This window comes from Mixophyes fleayi, chromosome 1 (assembly GCF_038048845.1).
Source record: "Mixophyes fleayi isolate aMixFle1 chromosome 1, aMixFle1.hap1, whole genome shotgun sequence".
Classification (NCBI taxonomy): domain Eukaryota; kingdom Metazoa; phylum Chordata; class Amphibia; order Anura; family Limnodynastidae; genus Mixophyes; species Mixophyes fleayi.
Window position 1 is genome coordinate 246,721,774 of NC_134402.1, and position 16,838 is coordinate 246,738,611.

The following is a 16,838-nucleotide window of genomic DNA, read 5'->3' on the forward strand; positions in this document are numbered from 1 at the left end:
GAAGCATTCTTTCTCCGAACTGTTTAAAGATCCCTCCAGAGAGGAGAGGGTTGGCAAATTTTAGCCCAGGGTGCGAGTCTCGACTCAGTCGCCTATTTTTTTATTTTTTTTTTAAATGTAGGTGGTCCGAGTAATTCACTATGGTACCGACCCGGAGGGCAAATGCCCCCTTGCCCCCCAGCCAGCCCCAGCCTCCACATCTCCACTTTTCAAACCTGCCAGAAACTCGCAGCTTGATACATTTACCCCCCTGGACTCATTGCTGGCCATGTCTTTTGTTGAACCAGTCCTGAGTTCTTTTTGCAGCATCTTTCGTGTAACTGTCCTTCTGGAAGACCCTTGACCTTTGATGGAGACCCAGCTTTCTAATACTGGGTTCAACATTGTGCTCCAAAATGGCCTGATAATCTCCATATTTCATGATGCCACCCACAAAATTTAAGGCATCCATAGCCAGATGCAGCACAGCGACCCCAAAACATCCTCCTCCACGTTTGACTGTAATGAATTTGTTCTTTTCACTTAAATTTCTGTAAATATAGAGAAGATGTAATTTACTAAAAAACTATAATTCGATCTCATCTGTCCACCGGACAATCTCCTAGAAGGAATTTCTCATGTTCAGGTGTGTTTTGGCAAACTCCAGTCGGTCTTTCTTATGTTTTTATCTCAGGACTGAGGAAGTCCTGGGCCTCGTACCATATGCTCCCATTGTGTATCATTGAGTTGGCGATGGATGGTGCAAATTGAAATGGTTACACCATGTGTCTCAAGGTCAGCATGAATCTGTTTAGCAGTTTATTGACGTGCATTCTTTATCATTCAAACAATCATATGCTTCAATCTTCGGTCAAGTTTTCTCTTTTCCAGGGAGATGGACTACAGTGCCATGGGCTTTAAACCTCCTATCAACATTACATATGGTAGAAACGGGAGCATCAAGGTCTCTGGACCTTGTAGCCTTGAGATTATACATAATTGGCTACAGTTTTTTTGTCTGACCTCCTCTGGCAAATTCTGGTTATATCTTTCTTTTCTACATGGCCATTGCAGTACACACAGTTACACAAAACAGGAGAATGAGTAATTTTCTATATAAGTTTAACTTGTATATTGCAGGCACCTACTACACACCATAGGTGAGCTCAGTTCCAAAGTGAAAGGGAATCAACTGCTTGAAATCTAATTATTTCTAACTACTTCTAAAAGGTGCCCATAATTTTGTCAGGATCCTTTAAGGATTTCTTTGTGGAATAAGCTAAATTTTCCTGTACATTTTCACAATTTTGTTGTGTTTTATTCAACTGCACACCAAAGAAATATATGTATGTGGATATAAAAAAATGGAAGAAATAATGCATTATTAAAAGAAACTAAAAGGGTGCCAATTATTGTGTCCACAACTGTATAGATCCAGGTCAGCTTCCCCATACACACTGCACCCTGAAATCTATCTCTATAAAGTACTAAAATGTTTATTACTGCCTGTGTTATTGGATGAATGCTGGGAAACGTGTTTAGTAATGCAGAAGCAATAAATAGGGGAACTCCTGATTTGTTCACTCTACTGAGAGGAAGTTCCTAAATAAACCTTTTACCAGAATATCAGTTTTAGACAATGGTCGAAGTGGGGGTGTATACTGTGGTATGCCATACCACCATTTCTTCTACTTCCTTAATTGTAAAACTATTGTAAAACTTTTAAATTCCATTCACTTACATTTTTCATACACCCATTTCTAAATTTCCACATCGACCACTGGTTTTAAGGCAATTAACTTTTATCTTACAGTGCATCTGTATTACTGACTGTGCTACCTAAAGTACCAGCTATTCTTCTGAAGACCAAAATGTACTCAGGCCTACACCGATCAGCCACAACATTAAAACCACCTGCCTAGTATTGTGTAGGTCCCCCTCTTGCCACAAAAACAACTCTGATCCGTCAAGTCATGGACTTCAGAAGACCTTTAATGGTGTTCTGCGATTTCTGGCACCAAGATGTAGCAGATATTTTAAGTCCTTTAAGTTGTGAAGTGGAGCCTCCATGGCTCTTACTGGAGTTTCCAGCACATCCCACAGATGCTGAATTGACATCTGGGGAATTTTGAGGTCAAGTCAATATCTTGAACTCTTTGTCATGTTCCTCAAACCATTCCTGAACAAAATTTGCAGGGCTCATTATCCTGCTAAAAGAGACCAATGCAACCAGGGAATACCATTGCCATGAAGGGCTGTACTTAGCCTGCAACAATGTTTAGGTATATGGTACATGTCAAAGTAACATCAACATGAGGGGCCTCCATGGCTCTGATTTGTTTTTCCAGCACATCCCATAGATGCTCGGTCGGATTGAGAGCTGGGAAATTTGGAAGCCATGTCAAAAGTTAGAACACTTTGTCTTGTTCTTCAAACCATTCCTGAACACTTTTTGCAGTGTGGCAGGACGCATTATCCTGCTGAAAGAGGCCACTGCCATCAGTGAAACCCATTGGCATGAAGGGGTGTACTTGGTCTGCAACAATGTTTAAGTAGGTGGTATGAGTCAAAGTAACATCCACATGAATGTCACAACCCAATGTTTGCCAGCAGAACATTGCCCAGAGCATCATGCTGCCTTCTTCCCATAGTGCATTCTGCTGTCATCTCTTCAGCAGGTAAACGACTCACATGCACCCAGCCATCCATATGCATGATTTCTCAGACGAGGCCACCTTCTTCCATTGCTCCATGTTCCAATTCTGGTGCTCACGTGCTCATTGTAGGCACTTTCAGTGGTGGACAGTGGTCCGCATGGGCACTCTCTGACTGGTATGCAGTAATGAAGCCCCATACAGAGCAAGCTGCGATAATACACTGTGTGTTCTGACACCTTTCTATCATAGCCAGCATTAACTTTTTCATTAACTTTTTGCATTTGTGCCACAGTAGCTCTTCTGTGGGATTGGACAAAATGGGCTAGCCTTCTGGTAGGTACTAACCAATGCATACCGGAAACATCCCACAAGACCTGCCGTAATGGAGATGCTCTGACCCAGCCTTCTAGCCATCACAATTTAGCCCTTGTCAAAGTCACTCATATACTCACACTTGCCAATTTTACCTGCTTCCAACACATGAAGTTCAAGAACTGACTGTTCACTTGCTGCCTAATATATCCCATTGTAAAGAGTTAATCAATGTTATTGACTTCACTTGTCAGTGGTGTTAATACTGTGGTTGATCGATGTATATCCCATAGCTCACCCACTATGGCTTCTGCATTGGAAACAAATTTGTTTGTGACAATTCATTACCAAGTGGTATTTGGACAAACAGTGAGAAGTCCGGATATGGCATACTGCTCTATACAGGTCACTAATTTTAACTATACTGGAAAAGAGATTAACACTAACGACTATAAGTACAATAAGTATATGTTTGAAAAAAGAGTTACATGTACCACAGAGTTTGCAATCTAAACAGATTACAGAAAGTCAAATAATAATGGTCAGTAAGTGGACTGCAGTAATAAGAGGACCTGCCAGGTTTGAGTTATCTCTACACTAATTCCACTCAACCGGCATCTATATTATAGCCCAACATGCCTGTCTAAGGAGGCTCCTGCTCTGCATCAAGCCATAGTGATTGACACTGTTGGAATTGCCAAAAGAAAAAACTGTTCTTCTCCTGCTGCACAGTGTCACTAGCAATGACATTGCTTCCTAAAAAAGCAACTGTTGTGTCCAGCAAAGGCCTTCAGTATTTGGAGGCACCTAACTTTTTGAGGAATGTCATATTGTGTTACAGTGTTTTAGGCAATTAAACCTTCTTCTGGTCTGTCACGTAGGCTTATGCAGTGCTATAAGTGGAAATTTAGAAGAGGCGGTACAGACATTTAGAAGCGGCGATATGGAAAATATTATGGAATTTGATAGTTTTACAATGAAAATAGTAGAAGAAGTGGTAGTATGGCATACCACCGTATACCAGCTCACTTGGACAACTGCGTTTATGCCAATTTTATGAGTCTGCTTTAGCTCTTATTTCCCTGTTGGATGTTTTGTATCAAACATTTAAAGCTCACATGAGAAAAATCTGATAAAGCTGACACAATGTTAGCCAGGGGCGGATCTAGAATTTTTTTCTACCCCGGGCGATATAGGGGGAGCGATTTAGGGCCCGCCCCCTTTCTAACTTCTAAGGCTGCCGGCGGCTGCACAGTATGTGCAGGTCCGTTCGGCAGTGATAATGTGCTGTCCCGCTGCTCTGATTGTGTTTAAAACACAATCAGAACAGCCGGGCAGCACATTATCACTGCCGAACGAACCTGCACAGTGTGCAGCCGCCGGCAGCAAGATCGCCCCCCCCCCTGGATCCGCCACTGATGTTAGCTAAAAACCGTGCTCTGATTGGGGAGATCAAATGGGGATCTGGTGATTCCTTCATCTATGACCCTTCAAACATTGTTAAATAATTTAGAAACTACTATGAATCTTTATATAATTTGACTTCCTCCCTCCCTACCCAGATCCCCAGATAGTGCTGATAGATAGTTATCTAAAACTAAAACTTAGCCCTAGCTGTCCCCAGAGAGCAGACTGATTCTGCAAAAATCATAAGTAAAGGGGTACAAAACTAAATGGGGATAGGGAAGGACATATCACAGGGGGAGGGAAAAAGTTGTTACATAGTGGGGAAGGAAAACAACAACAGTTCACATCAGCCAAATCCCATGCCTGGGAATACAGAAGCATGTCATCAAAGTAGCAGCAATACAGCAACACCTCAAATATCCTTAGCTTATATAGAGAATACTAGAAAAGAGAATGTTCAAAAAAGAGAAAGGATTGAAAGACACAAAATTAGCCCGCTGGAATACAAGTGTACAAGTGTTTACAAACCAGAGGGGTCAGTAGTGGCAGACTGCGAGTCAGCCTGAGAAAGGACGCACTCCCCCTCTGTTTTATAGACAGGCCAGCTATGCAATTTTATCAGTGGTGAGGCAGCTGCAGTAGAATACAGCACCCTCAATGTCTCCATCTCAAAACTGTAGTGCAATTTGGAAATAATTTTATTCACTGGAGGGGGTAGCAATTGCTTCCATGATTGGGCTATGGCTGCCCTAGCAGCTATAAGAATGTGCCCCATCACATATCAGTCAACTCGTGGCATAGGGGTTGGGTGGCTGTGCAAGAGAGCTAGCTCAAGGGGGGAGGTACAGTGTACTGGAAGATTTTTCCAAGCAAGTCAAAAACTTCAGATCATATGGACTGGACAGGACCAGAAAATGTGGAAAGGATCCTCTTTCCAGGAACAGTTGCTCCAACATGATGGAGACAAGGAGTGCCACATATTCTGGAGTTTCTCAGGGGTAACATACAGCCTATTTATGAATTGAGCAGGCTGTTTTTAAATGATGATATCTCATTGGAAGAAATCCAGCAAGCAATAAAATCATTGAAAACATCTTCTGCTCCCTGTCCAGATCACTCACTGATCTGTTCACCCAGATGTTAGACGGGGGCAGCCTTTGATTTGGTCACCACTTGCGCTACCATTGCTGTCATACCTAAACCGAGAAGAGACCCCAAATATTGACCCAATTATTAAATGTGGGTTTAAACATTTTTGCAAAGGTATTGGCTAACCGTTTGAATGTACTCCTTCCATACCTAATTTACCCCAACGATGTCGGATTTGTCCATGGCCATCAAGCTTCAGACAATATCAGACAAACAATTGATCTTATTTGGTCAATAAATAAACATAATATTACTTTATCATTTATCTATGTTCCCACCAGACTATGTAACATTTCTCCTGATGTCTCTGATAGATGCTGGAGGAATCGTTCATCATGCAGTTCCTTTTTACATATACTGTATGAAATATATGATTGCCATAAGAAGTAACACAGCAAAATCATTTTGCAAAACTTGGGAACCTTGGGCGAGCTACAATGATATCCATCTGCCTCTGACACACTAAACAAACTCTGAATCACAGCAACTTTACCATATTTTAAACCACCCCTGGACTTAACCCCTCCCTCCCCTCCTTTGCCCCTACTTAATTTCCACTTTTAAAAATTCATACAAAAACCCTGATTGACAGTACCATAATAAACCATAATTATTTTTAGCAACTATTGTGATTTTCGATTTGTTGCTGTTATTATTCTGTATTCATAACACTTTTTCTCTTTTTCTAACATATCCAATTTTTACTGTTTGATAATGTCCTTGTATAAAATAAAGTCTTTAAAAAAGTACACATGATGTGCTCACTAAAAGTCCACAGTCCCCTATATTATTCATTATATTGTTGGAGCCCCTGATCGGTTTTAGCTGTCTTTCTCTAGACTCGAATGTGACAAAAGTTTAATGTACAATGGATATAAAAAGTCTGTACACATATTGAAAGTGCAGGTGATTGTGATGTAAAGTCAGAGCTCAACATAAATCACTTTGCATGAGGCTGTCACTATAATTTAACTGTAACATTAGTAATTCAACTATAGCTGGAGGAGCCCAATTTTCAACAGATTATGGTTACTCTTCACAGGCATTAAAGAGGCCAATTTATTAATCCAGTGGGCATTTACAAGTTTCTAAAATCATATTATACCTTGTCAAGGATGGAGGGTACTTCCCATGGAATGTTCAAATCATATTTTTTGTATATATTTATTTAAATGACTAGTTATCCAAAACTAATGGTGATGCTTTCAGTTAGGGTTTATGTCAGGACACGGAATTCCTCTGCTACGATGTGTTAAGTGTAAGTTCACCCCTGTGTTACTGATATCATGTCATACTCTATTGCAAAAACCTGCACTGGTAGGGAGCCCTGAGGACTGGGTTTGGGAAACCCTGCTCTATTGGATAGAAATAACCCTTTAAAAAGTTTAGAGAAGTAATCTTACTACACATGTTGTTGCTTTTATTTTGCTTTGCTTGTAAATCGAGCAATTGAAAACCCCAATTCTTGAAATCCTGCCTTTGCCCCTGTACTTAAAGTAAGTAATAAAGAAAATAGTAGAAAATGCCATCTCCAGGTTTTGTTAAAAGCCCAGTATGCCTCTATTAGCTGAATCTTCTAATCATCCACAGCAAATAAAATTCTCCTTCACAAAAGACATCATCCTGTCTTGCAAAATTAAATGCAAGCAGCAAAACCATACTTGCCTACTTTACCACACTGCTCCCGGGAGATGTGGAGGCAAGGTAGGAAAAGAAGAGGTGGGTGGAGCTTGATGAGGACAATATATCATTAAGCGGAGAGGACAATCATGGTATCAAGCCATGTCCACCTCTGTAACACACAGAGTGGAGGGAATGATAATGTGATTTATGCCCCTGCACAATTTGGGAAAGTGCTCTCTGGGAAAATTGCTTTCTCTTTAGGAAGATGATAACACCCAAATTTATATCTCTTCCCCTGACCTCTCCCCTTCTGTACTATCTCATGTAACCAACTGTCTTTCAGCTATCTCCACATGGTTGTCCCAATGCTACCTAACGCTCAACATATCCAAAACAGAGCTTCCCTCCTGCCAGAATGTATGTTCTTGTTTTATGTATGTATTGTCTTCCCTAGTGTATGGCGCTGCAGAGCACTGTGGTGCATTACAAATCTACGATAATAATAATATTAATAATAACAATAATAGGAAGTACTGTGGGTCTCCCCCTAACTCAGAAGTCTTCTGGAAATTGAAGGTAATTATGGGCAAAATCAAAATGTGTGATATCACAACAGGGTAAATATTTGAAACATGCTTTCTTTTTATTTTGCTGTAAATGTATTTCATGAACTAAGGCAAGACAAATAATCTACTGGCCTAACTATTTTTAAAATAAAAAAGTAATTTGTGAACAGTAGAATACAAACAGTTGGGACAATATATATGTTTATGACACAATTTTTGCTGCATTATTATAGAACAAGCAAAAACTATGTAGAAAAAAAATCACATTATGTTTTTGTTGTTAACTTACCATCCAGATTACAATGACATTATATCCAATGGCTTTAAGGTATGTTTAATTTTCTTGCAATGCACTTAATGGCATTTGTAATTAAAACAACATGTAGTAAGTATTCAAACCATAAAATCAGCCATGGTTGCTATTATTCCTACCTATCTGAGCCAGGATCCATAGGTGTTAAAGGAGGTAGCTGGGATGTGGGATTATGTGGACTGGACTGCATGTTGTTTACTGGAGAAGGGTGGTTGGAAGCAAGAGGTTGAGACGTAGGCATATTTCCACCAGCTGTTCCACTTCTACTTGAGTGAGTACTGGAGAAAAGAGCAGCTGGAAAACAGGAGTAAAAAAAATCAACCAATCAATCAATTATATACAATAAACACGCATGGTGGCCGGTTTAAGTCTGATGGTGTAAAAACCAGCCAACACAAAACAGGAAACATAAAGGCAAATAATAGAAGAGTTATTGTCAATTGGAATAAACGATTTAGAGTCACATTAAATATACAATAACTTCTAATATAGCACAAAAATAGTTGTAATTTATTGATTCCTCAATGAAAAACAAAAGACGACAAAACAAATTAAACATTTTAAGGGATGCTATGTTATTCGGTATATAATTAAAATCCCATTCATATACAATGCAGAGCACGTTTATGGTGAATGTTATACATTTTGGTGTTCCATCATATTTACTCCCAGCAGAATATCTGCATTGCTTTTTTTTCTTTCAGTGAAGTCCTGTAACCCGGTGTTCACTGATACTTAATGGATTATGATTGGCTGCTAGAATTCATGCAAGGAAAAACAACCAATACAGCCAATAACATTGCTAGTTGCTTGCTTATAATTAGCATATGCGAGACAAGGAAGAAATATACAAAAACATGGAGGCACTATGGATTCAATGCAGCACCTCTATAACATGCCCCTTGAGAACCACTGAATTAGAAATTGAATAATCTTTTAACCACATTCACAGATATAACAGGTGCCATGTCTAGCAGTATGTAGGGAGTGTATATCATATGGTCATGGCAGATTAGTAAGCAGGGGTTGTAAATACATTGCATTGTGGTGCTGTTTAGTAAGAGTGGGTTATGTGCTTCTTATTTTTGAACAGTGGTGATGCCTCTATTCACATGCTAGTAAAATGACACCTTAGAATGTTAATCATCTGGACAACTAAAATACTACTCTTTCTCCAGGGATGTAAACTTTCACATCTGGCTTTGTAGCTTACTCATCTTTAGAAATGTGGCTCACTGTAACTTCTTGGCACTGAAAAGATGAGGCTCCATTGGAACTAGGATGTCATCTTGAGAATTACACTTGCAATGCCCCTACTTGTATGTAATACGTAATACATTCTTAAATAATAAAGACACTCAATTTCCAGGAATTCCCACAAATATGTATATTTATGGATGTCAATGAAATAACATTTTACCACACATTTAACACTTAGTATATGACATCATTTTATTTGACTTTTTTGGTTCACTGTGGAATATTTTCCACTAGTTATCAGCACCTACCTATGGATACATAATCTAGAAATAAAAAATAATGATCAAATAATGATACAACCTTCCTCTATAAGATCCTCAAGTTAATGGACATTTGAAACTTAATTTGATATAAATGATATATATATTTGCAGTAATGAGATATTGTTTTATTAGTCAAAGCTGCAATACAATAATCAAAACAAAGAAAGACAGCACAATTGTATTATTTGCACTATGTCATTAAATAAATCAGCAGGAACCATTACTGTAATGGTTATCTTTTCAAACTGTTCTGTCAACAAGGTATTGGCTTGTACTCACAGGCAGGGGTGCTGAGAGAGGGATTGGGGGGCAGGTACAAATTACCAGGGCATAGGCCTGCCTGGGGGGTCCCGCTGCCAGGTAGGTAAAACAAATTTTTTAAATTACTTTTGTTTTTTCACCCAGCGGTCAACATTGTGAAAGGTAACAGAAAGGTAAGAATAACAACATTTCAATAAATACTGAGGGGAAATCAACTGCGGGCGATGTGGCGCACAGACATCACACCACGCACATTGCCGGCAACTACGGTACAAATCTCTGTCAAAATCTATGCCACAAAGTGTCTCACGGTCGTTACGGAGACACTTTGTGGCTAATTGAATTCCCCCTATAATGTCATGTGTAAAGATGCGCAGCCACAGCCCATGTTGGCCACACCCACATCACTATGTGGCCATGCCTCTTTGACAGCACCTTCTCCTGCTGTGTGTGTGTGTGTGTGTGTGTGTGGGTGGGGGGGGGGGCACAGAAAGCTTCTGCACTGGGGCCCATAATTCCTCTTGGCGGTCCTGCTCACAGGTAGATATAAAATCAAAAGTGGTGCTTTGGCCTGTGGCACAATCAGACGTCCATGACTGTAGCTACATTGTTTGTGGAAATATTGATAATTTATACACAAATTGTAGTATTGTGTATCATCATCATCATCACCATTTATTTATATAGCGCCACTGATTCCACAGCGCTGTACAGAGAACTCATTCACATCAGTCCCTGCCCCATTGGAACTTAAAGTCTAAATTCCCTAACACACACACACACACACACACACACACACACACACAGAGACTATAGTCAATTTTTGATAGCAGCCAATTAACCTACCAGTATGTTTTTGGAGTGTGGGAGGAAACCGGAGCACCCGGAGGAAACCCACGCAAACACAGGGAGAACATACAAACTCCACTCAGATAAGGCCATGGTTGGGAATCGAACTCATGACCCCAGCGCTGTGGGGCAGAAGTGCTAACAAAATTCTAGCAAGAAATCACCAGTGATTGAATAATGATAAATCTAACATACTAATGCATCACAGCAGGAAAGAATGTCAAAGCTGAGAAAAGGGGGATCCTAGAATTGGTTGTATGCATATTATCTTGCCACCGTTATAACTATGGCAAGCTGTCAATATAAGTAATGTTCTGATGATACTTCTTTGTCCATACTAACTTCCTAGTACAATAAAACCCTGCAGATTAGAGCATTCACTGATTGAATTATTCCCAATGCAGTCATTAAAAAGGAATCTGTAGTAGTGTTATGAAGCAATGGGGATAAGCATTCTGTAGATTACAAGAGCTGTACTCAGACCTAGTTAAGCTCCCCTACCACAGGTTAATTGGCTGCTCTAATTGCTTCTTCATTGTCTTCTACATTTAAATTGAGAATGTTACAAATTACTTTCAACAGATGTTTCCAATTTCTGAAAAATCTTAGATACAATAGTGAAGCATTTCTCTGTAGATCAAACATTTTTTACCATTCTCACTTTAAGTGCTACCACATTGAAAAGTACTCAAACATAATACAAAGCAGAGTGAAAAGAGAAATGATTACATACGGCTCAGTGGCCCTTTCCTACCAATTTTTGATCTGAATAGTATGGTGTGAGGAATTTCCACATCTCCATTTCTCTTTTTATGACAAGCTATGTTCATTTGTGAACATGTAGTGACTCTAATCTAAAACTTCTGACTAAACATAAACTAACATTGAAAAAGTCAAACATGCTAAACTGAGGAAAAGAGCCAAACAGCATAAACTAAACCCAAGCCAAAACAGCAAAACGTTATGGCAATAGCACACAGAAAATGAAAAGTTGTATTGCATAAATTATATAACATTGCAGTTATTGAATACTAATGGTAGATTAAATAATCTGATTATTTTACTTATATCCAATGGAAGAGAACAAGATAAGACATAAACACAATGCAATTTTTAGTTACAAAAATTAAACATCTTTATAGTAAGCATTAATTCAGTTACATAAAATGTAGAAAACAGGATATTCTTAAAAAGCTGAAATAATATATCTAAAGACATATAGGGCCTGATTCATTAAGGAATGTAAATCTCGATATGTGACATCTTTGCATAAAATTCCTCTGTGAATGCTCAGAAATTGGACTATACCCTATTGAATGCAAGTCCAAGCAATTCATCTTGCAACATAAAGGACACTTCCAACTGCCCAAGATCTGAAGGGCAGAATGCAGGTAGACAAGGTACAGTAAGGATGTTCCAAGATTGAGCACACGCACGTCCGTCCAACACAATCTCAGGGCATCTCTCAGTTACGTGATTTTAGTCGTCTCACTTGCACCAGCAACAGGTCAGGTGTAAGTGCAATAATAAAAATTAATTGTTAGATTAGTCATTTTTTAGATGATATAAGGAAAAACTGAATGGGGAGCTCCAGTTTTATTATTGCAGAGTCCATTCTGGTGACCACAATACAATGCAAATGAAGCCCCTTAATTTCAACTTGCCAGAATTTGAGTAAAAGTGCTATGAGTTTTATTGTTTTTGAAGCTGGAAAATTGCTTGCATTCAAAGCTGCCATCTGAAAACACTCTTAGGGGGTAGATTTATTAGCATTTGTATGCCGCCACACATTGGATACACACTTTCGTGTCCCACACCACAGAATTTACTATGCTGGTATTTGGAGGCTGAAAACTCTAATTGCATGCAATGTAGCACTTGGCCCTGCCACAACTGTACTTGCTCTTGGTAATTACTTTCAATATGGTATGCAGAATTACATCCAATCTGATTATAAGGATGGTGTATTAGTGGATTGTACTACCCTAGAAATATACTGCTAAATGTATCCAATAACGTATCATATAACGTTCAAATGAGCACACTTTACAACAGGTTTCTGGGTATACTTATATGTTGGTGTTTTTTTCCCTTAAACCTTTTTTCCTTAAATCTTTTTCCACTTATCCTTGAGCAACAAAATATGTATATATATATATTTTTCTGGTAACTGGCTATAAAGGTAGTTAAAGTCTAACAGACAGCAGGGATGCTATCTGATTGGCCCAAATGATTATCAGCTGACCAGAAAGTCATCCTCTCACACAAATATGCTGCATTAAATTCAACCTGGGCCACATGTCCCCAGAGGTCAGGGTCATGTAAAGCCTGTTCATGGGCAATTTTTAACAAGTAAAATAATAATATACAAATCTGTCTCGCATTTTATAGTAAGTGTTTCAAGACTCAAAAAATATTCTCCAGGATTCACCTTGCTAGCGTTTCTACTGTGAGAAGCATAAAGACATAAAGCAATATACTGTTTACCACTGTCAAAAAAAGATTATACTTACAAATGAACAGTTGATTTTTTTTCTCACAGATACCAACTACCGAATGGTATGTATTGTGAGCAACAAGATTAAATCGTTAGTGTCTGCCACTGGACAAAACAATGCCTGCAAACCTACTGTGAGCTTCTATATAATATGTCACCAGGATAGAGGAATGGAAGTTCATTGTCTGGACATTTCTGTGTTATTAAAGGGTCACAGCTGTTTACATGGCTCAGAGGTGTCTTTCAAGCTACTCTAAAGATATTGCCAATGACTGGCAGCTGCAGCAATTGATTAGACATGGCAGATGAACACATCGGAAATTCTTATTGCTTTTAAAATTGAGAAATGGAGAAAACTGCAGCTAACTTGTGATCTTGATAAAAACCTAAGGTCAAAGCATGACATCATTCTTATTGTCCTTGGGCCTGACTCAGTTTGTTTCAAATGTATAACTAGGGCTGGATGTCATCCAAAGTGAAACTATAGACCTAACGTAATTAAGGGGCTATAAAGTACTCCCTTAAACTACATTAATATTTAAAATTTAGAAGTGAAAAGCAAAACTGTACAATTCCTGCAACTATGCTGTGGGTGCTACAAAAAAAATTGTATTATACATGTAATATCCTAAATTCATAAGAAACATTTTATTGGGTAGACAAATATTAAAAGAGTGTCCCCTTGAGTTAACTCAAAAAGCACTCATTGAAAAGACTTCTATAATTGAATGGATTACCATTTTTTACCAGAGATTATTACTTCATATTATGGGCGAGTGCTAAGAGTTAGCATGTTTTCATGGGGATTTCCATGTGAACTGAGGACTGAAGAGTCTTAGGGGTATATTTACTAAACAGCGGGTTTGAAAAAGTGGGGATGTTGCCTATGGCAACCAATCAGATTCTAGCTATCATTTTGTAGAATGCACTAAATAAATGACAGCTAGAATCTGATTGGTTGCTATAGACAACATCTCTACTTTTTCAAACCCGCAGTTTAGTAAATCTAGGCCTTACAATCTTTCCACCCTTCACTAAAAATAAAGCTAAAAAACAGGAATGACAATTCTAACAATCCTGTGTCAGGACTAGACTTAGTTTAAAACTAAATTTAAAACTAATTGGAGAAAAATTTGGAAACATTTATCATTTAGTATATGTCCTATGCTTTCATGGGATACATGAGGTTATCTATTTTATTTTAAACACATTTTATTAAGGCTGTGTCAATATATGTTAATAGCGTACAGTAACAAAAGAGAACATAATAAACTCACAGTATGGTAGCTTAACATATAAGATAAAAGACAGAGGCTATTCATTGTGGAAATCTTACATAGGTCATGAACCTGTACAGTACTTTAGTAGCAACAGAAAACACCTTACAGGGAGAAAACTGAAAAAGATGAGGAGATGAGCCACAAGGAAGTGCCTAAAAATAGCAGAGGAATGCTTACAAAGACATTCTATGGCACATGGTTTTGAAACAACATGTAAGTCAGAAAAACAGTAGCCTCTTCATCTCAGGAAAAAAGGTGTAGTAAACCTAATAGTTTCATTAGAATGGGTAAAACCCGAGAACATGCACTGTGTGAATTTGTTTAACACCTAAATTGTCAATACCATAGGGATATAGGCAGATAGTCAACTGTAGGTAAGGTAAACAAGTGGGTAAATACCACAAGTTGCCAATTTCACGCATTTAGGATATGTGTAACATGCTTAGAGATCTGACAAACTCCAATAGGTAGAGGAAGAGGTAACAAGGTCTATATAGGGCTATTGGGTGCCTCAAATTTGTCCAGTTTAATGAGCGAGCTAACATTTTTTTTAAAATTTACATATTTTGCCACCATATTTAGAACAACATGCTTTTATTAGACTACCCCCTCCAAAAGAGGTCCAAGGCTGTAGGAAACATGTTTTCAATCTAAATGGGACATGGTACCATCTCAGGTATCTTTTGGTATATCATTTTCTTTTGCCCTAAAACAAATTGGACAATTTGAATCAAATATATCTAATAGCTGCCCATTCCAACTTTTCCAGTGCCTTTCAATTAAGTTCATAGGGGTTTCTTGGACGGCATGTTATTGATAAAATTCAATATAATAGTATAGCTACAGTAAGGGTGGAGTTATGGTATATAAAAGGCTCACATGTAGCTCATACCTGTGGTCAGGAAGGTGTAGAGGGTAGGGAAACATAGTTATAAATATGTAATCCTTAAGAAAAACTAAAAATTCCACAACTAATATTTTAAGACTGGAGAGAAAACCTGCACTCTTTCCATATCCAAAATGTTGTTTAAGCGTCCAAAGTTTCCACCCATCACACTGTTCAGGTTTTATTTGAGTATACTTAAAGTGTGGGACACCGATATTAGTGTAAGTCATAAGATCCTATGATTAACATTCAATGGATTGTATCTGGGTGTGGCGCTAATCATACCTGGGGACACAAGAAGTCCTTGAATTACACAGTGATGAGCATTGCAGAAATATCAGACCATGGACCACGGTCAAGGATTTTCTTGCTTCCTGTGCAAATGAAGCTCTGGCCTACTGAAGTGAAGTTAAACCCGGCACTTCCAGTTATGTGTAGATGTGTAGATGGTGAATTCACTTAAAAATAGGGCTCTACCTAGTGTTACTAGGCCTAATAGTGAGGTACTGCTACTGGGGAAGAAATCAGCCATCCTTTATTTACAAAGCACCAACATATTACGCAGCAATGTTGAGGGAATCATGAAACAAAAAACATAAAATGACATGAAAAAGAAGGTAAAGATGGCCCTGCCCAAATGAGATAACTATCTAAGAGCTGTGGGGAACAACTGATACATAAGGTAGCACAATAACAATAGCTGCTGCTTTAGAAAGTTGTGTAGCTACTGTAAGGCCGAATAGTTATTAGCCACCAATAATAAAGCAGCCATCAGTGACTGGCATGTCTGTGCAGCAGCCAATGGTGTGGTACAGTTGGAATGAGGAAAGGTGGAAACATGAAAGTTCAAATACTCTTTGCAGAGATGTTAAAACTTCCACCTGTTAGCAACCATGGCTGTAATTCAACATTTATATAAAGTGAACCTTCTTGCCCTTCTGTTTTTGGAGAAGGCCTTTGATTGTTTTTTTGCTATTTTACGGGCACTCTTGTGGCTATCTGCCAGCTCATAGTAGTTTTCAGCCCAGAATTTTTCTTTGGCATTGTGCTTGCTGCTGGACACAGATCATGGACACTTGTTCCCCTTGTTCACATCCTTGTTCTGATAGCAAGGATGCCCCAGAGATCACCAAAGGAGGAACGATGTCCAATAGCTGAACTAAAATGGTATTCCAGTAGATAAAAACATCTATTTTTTGTTTTGATGGCAATCCTCTGCAACACTTTGTAATTTCCCACTGCCTTCACAAGTGTTGATTATATGGGAGGTAGGGCACAGAACTTAGCTAAAGTATGACAAACTCTAACTGCAATCCGCATCCTATGTCTTTCCCGCCTGAGTGCCAAGCTATGCCTCAAGACGAGGTTATCTATTATATGTACAATTAAGGAATAAAGAACAGTATATTTCAATAACTTATATTTATTTCATAATGTAACATTTTGTATCTGCAATGTGCAATGAAGGTAATCTGTAAAATTAGTTCTTGAGAGATAGTGCTGCCAACCATATGTGTAAATAATTAAAAAGTAACT

The 16,838-nt window shown here is 38.5% G+C and overlaps 1 protein-coding gene across 2 annotated transcripts in view; it reads right to left on the bottom strand.

Annotated features, from left to right (window-relative positions):
• Positions 1 to 16,838, bottom strand: part of GLIS3 (GLIS family zinc finger 3) — a 358,155-nt gene that overhangs the window by 29,734 nt on the left and 311,583 nt on the right. The window contains exons 7-8 of one of the 2 annotated variants that reach the window (XM_075191347.1): positions 8,126 to 8,300; positions 1,436 to 1,450 (exon numbers count right to left, since the gene is read on the bottom strand). In XM_075191347.1, the coding sequence (XP_075047448.1) occupies positions 1,436 to 1,450; positions 8,126 to 8,300 (190 nt within the window). The remainder of the gene's footprint in view (positions 1 to 1,435; positions 1,451 to 8,125; positions 8,301 to 16,838) is intronic. The other variant, XM_075191338.1, reaches the window with a different exon arrangement.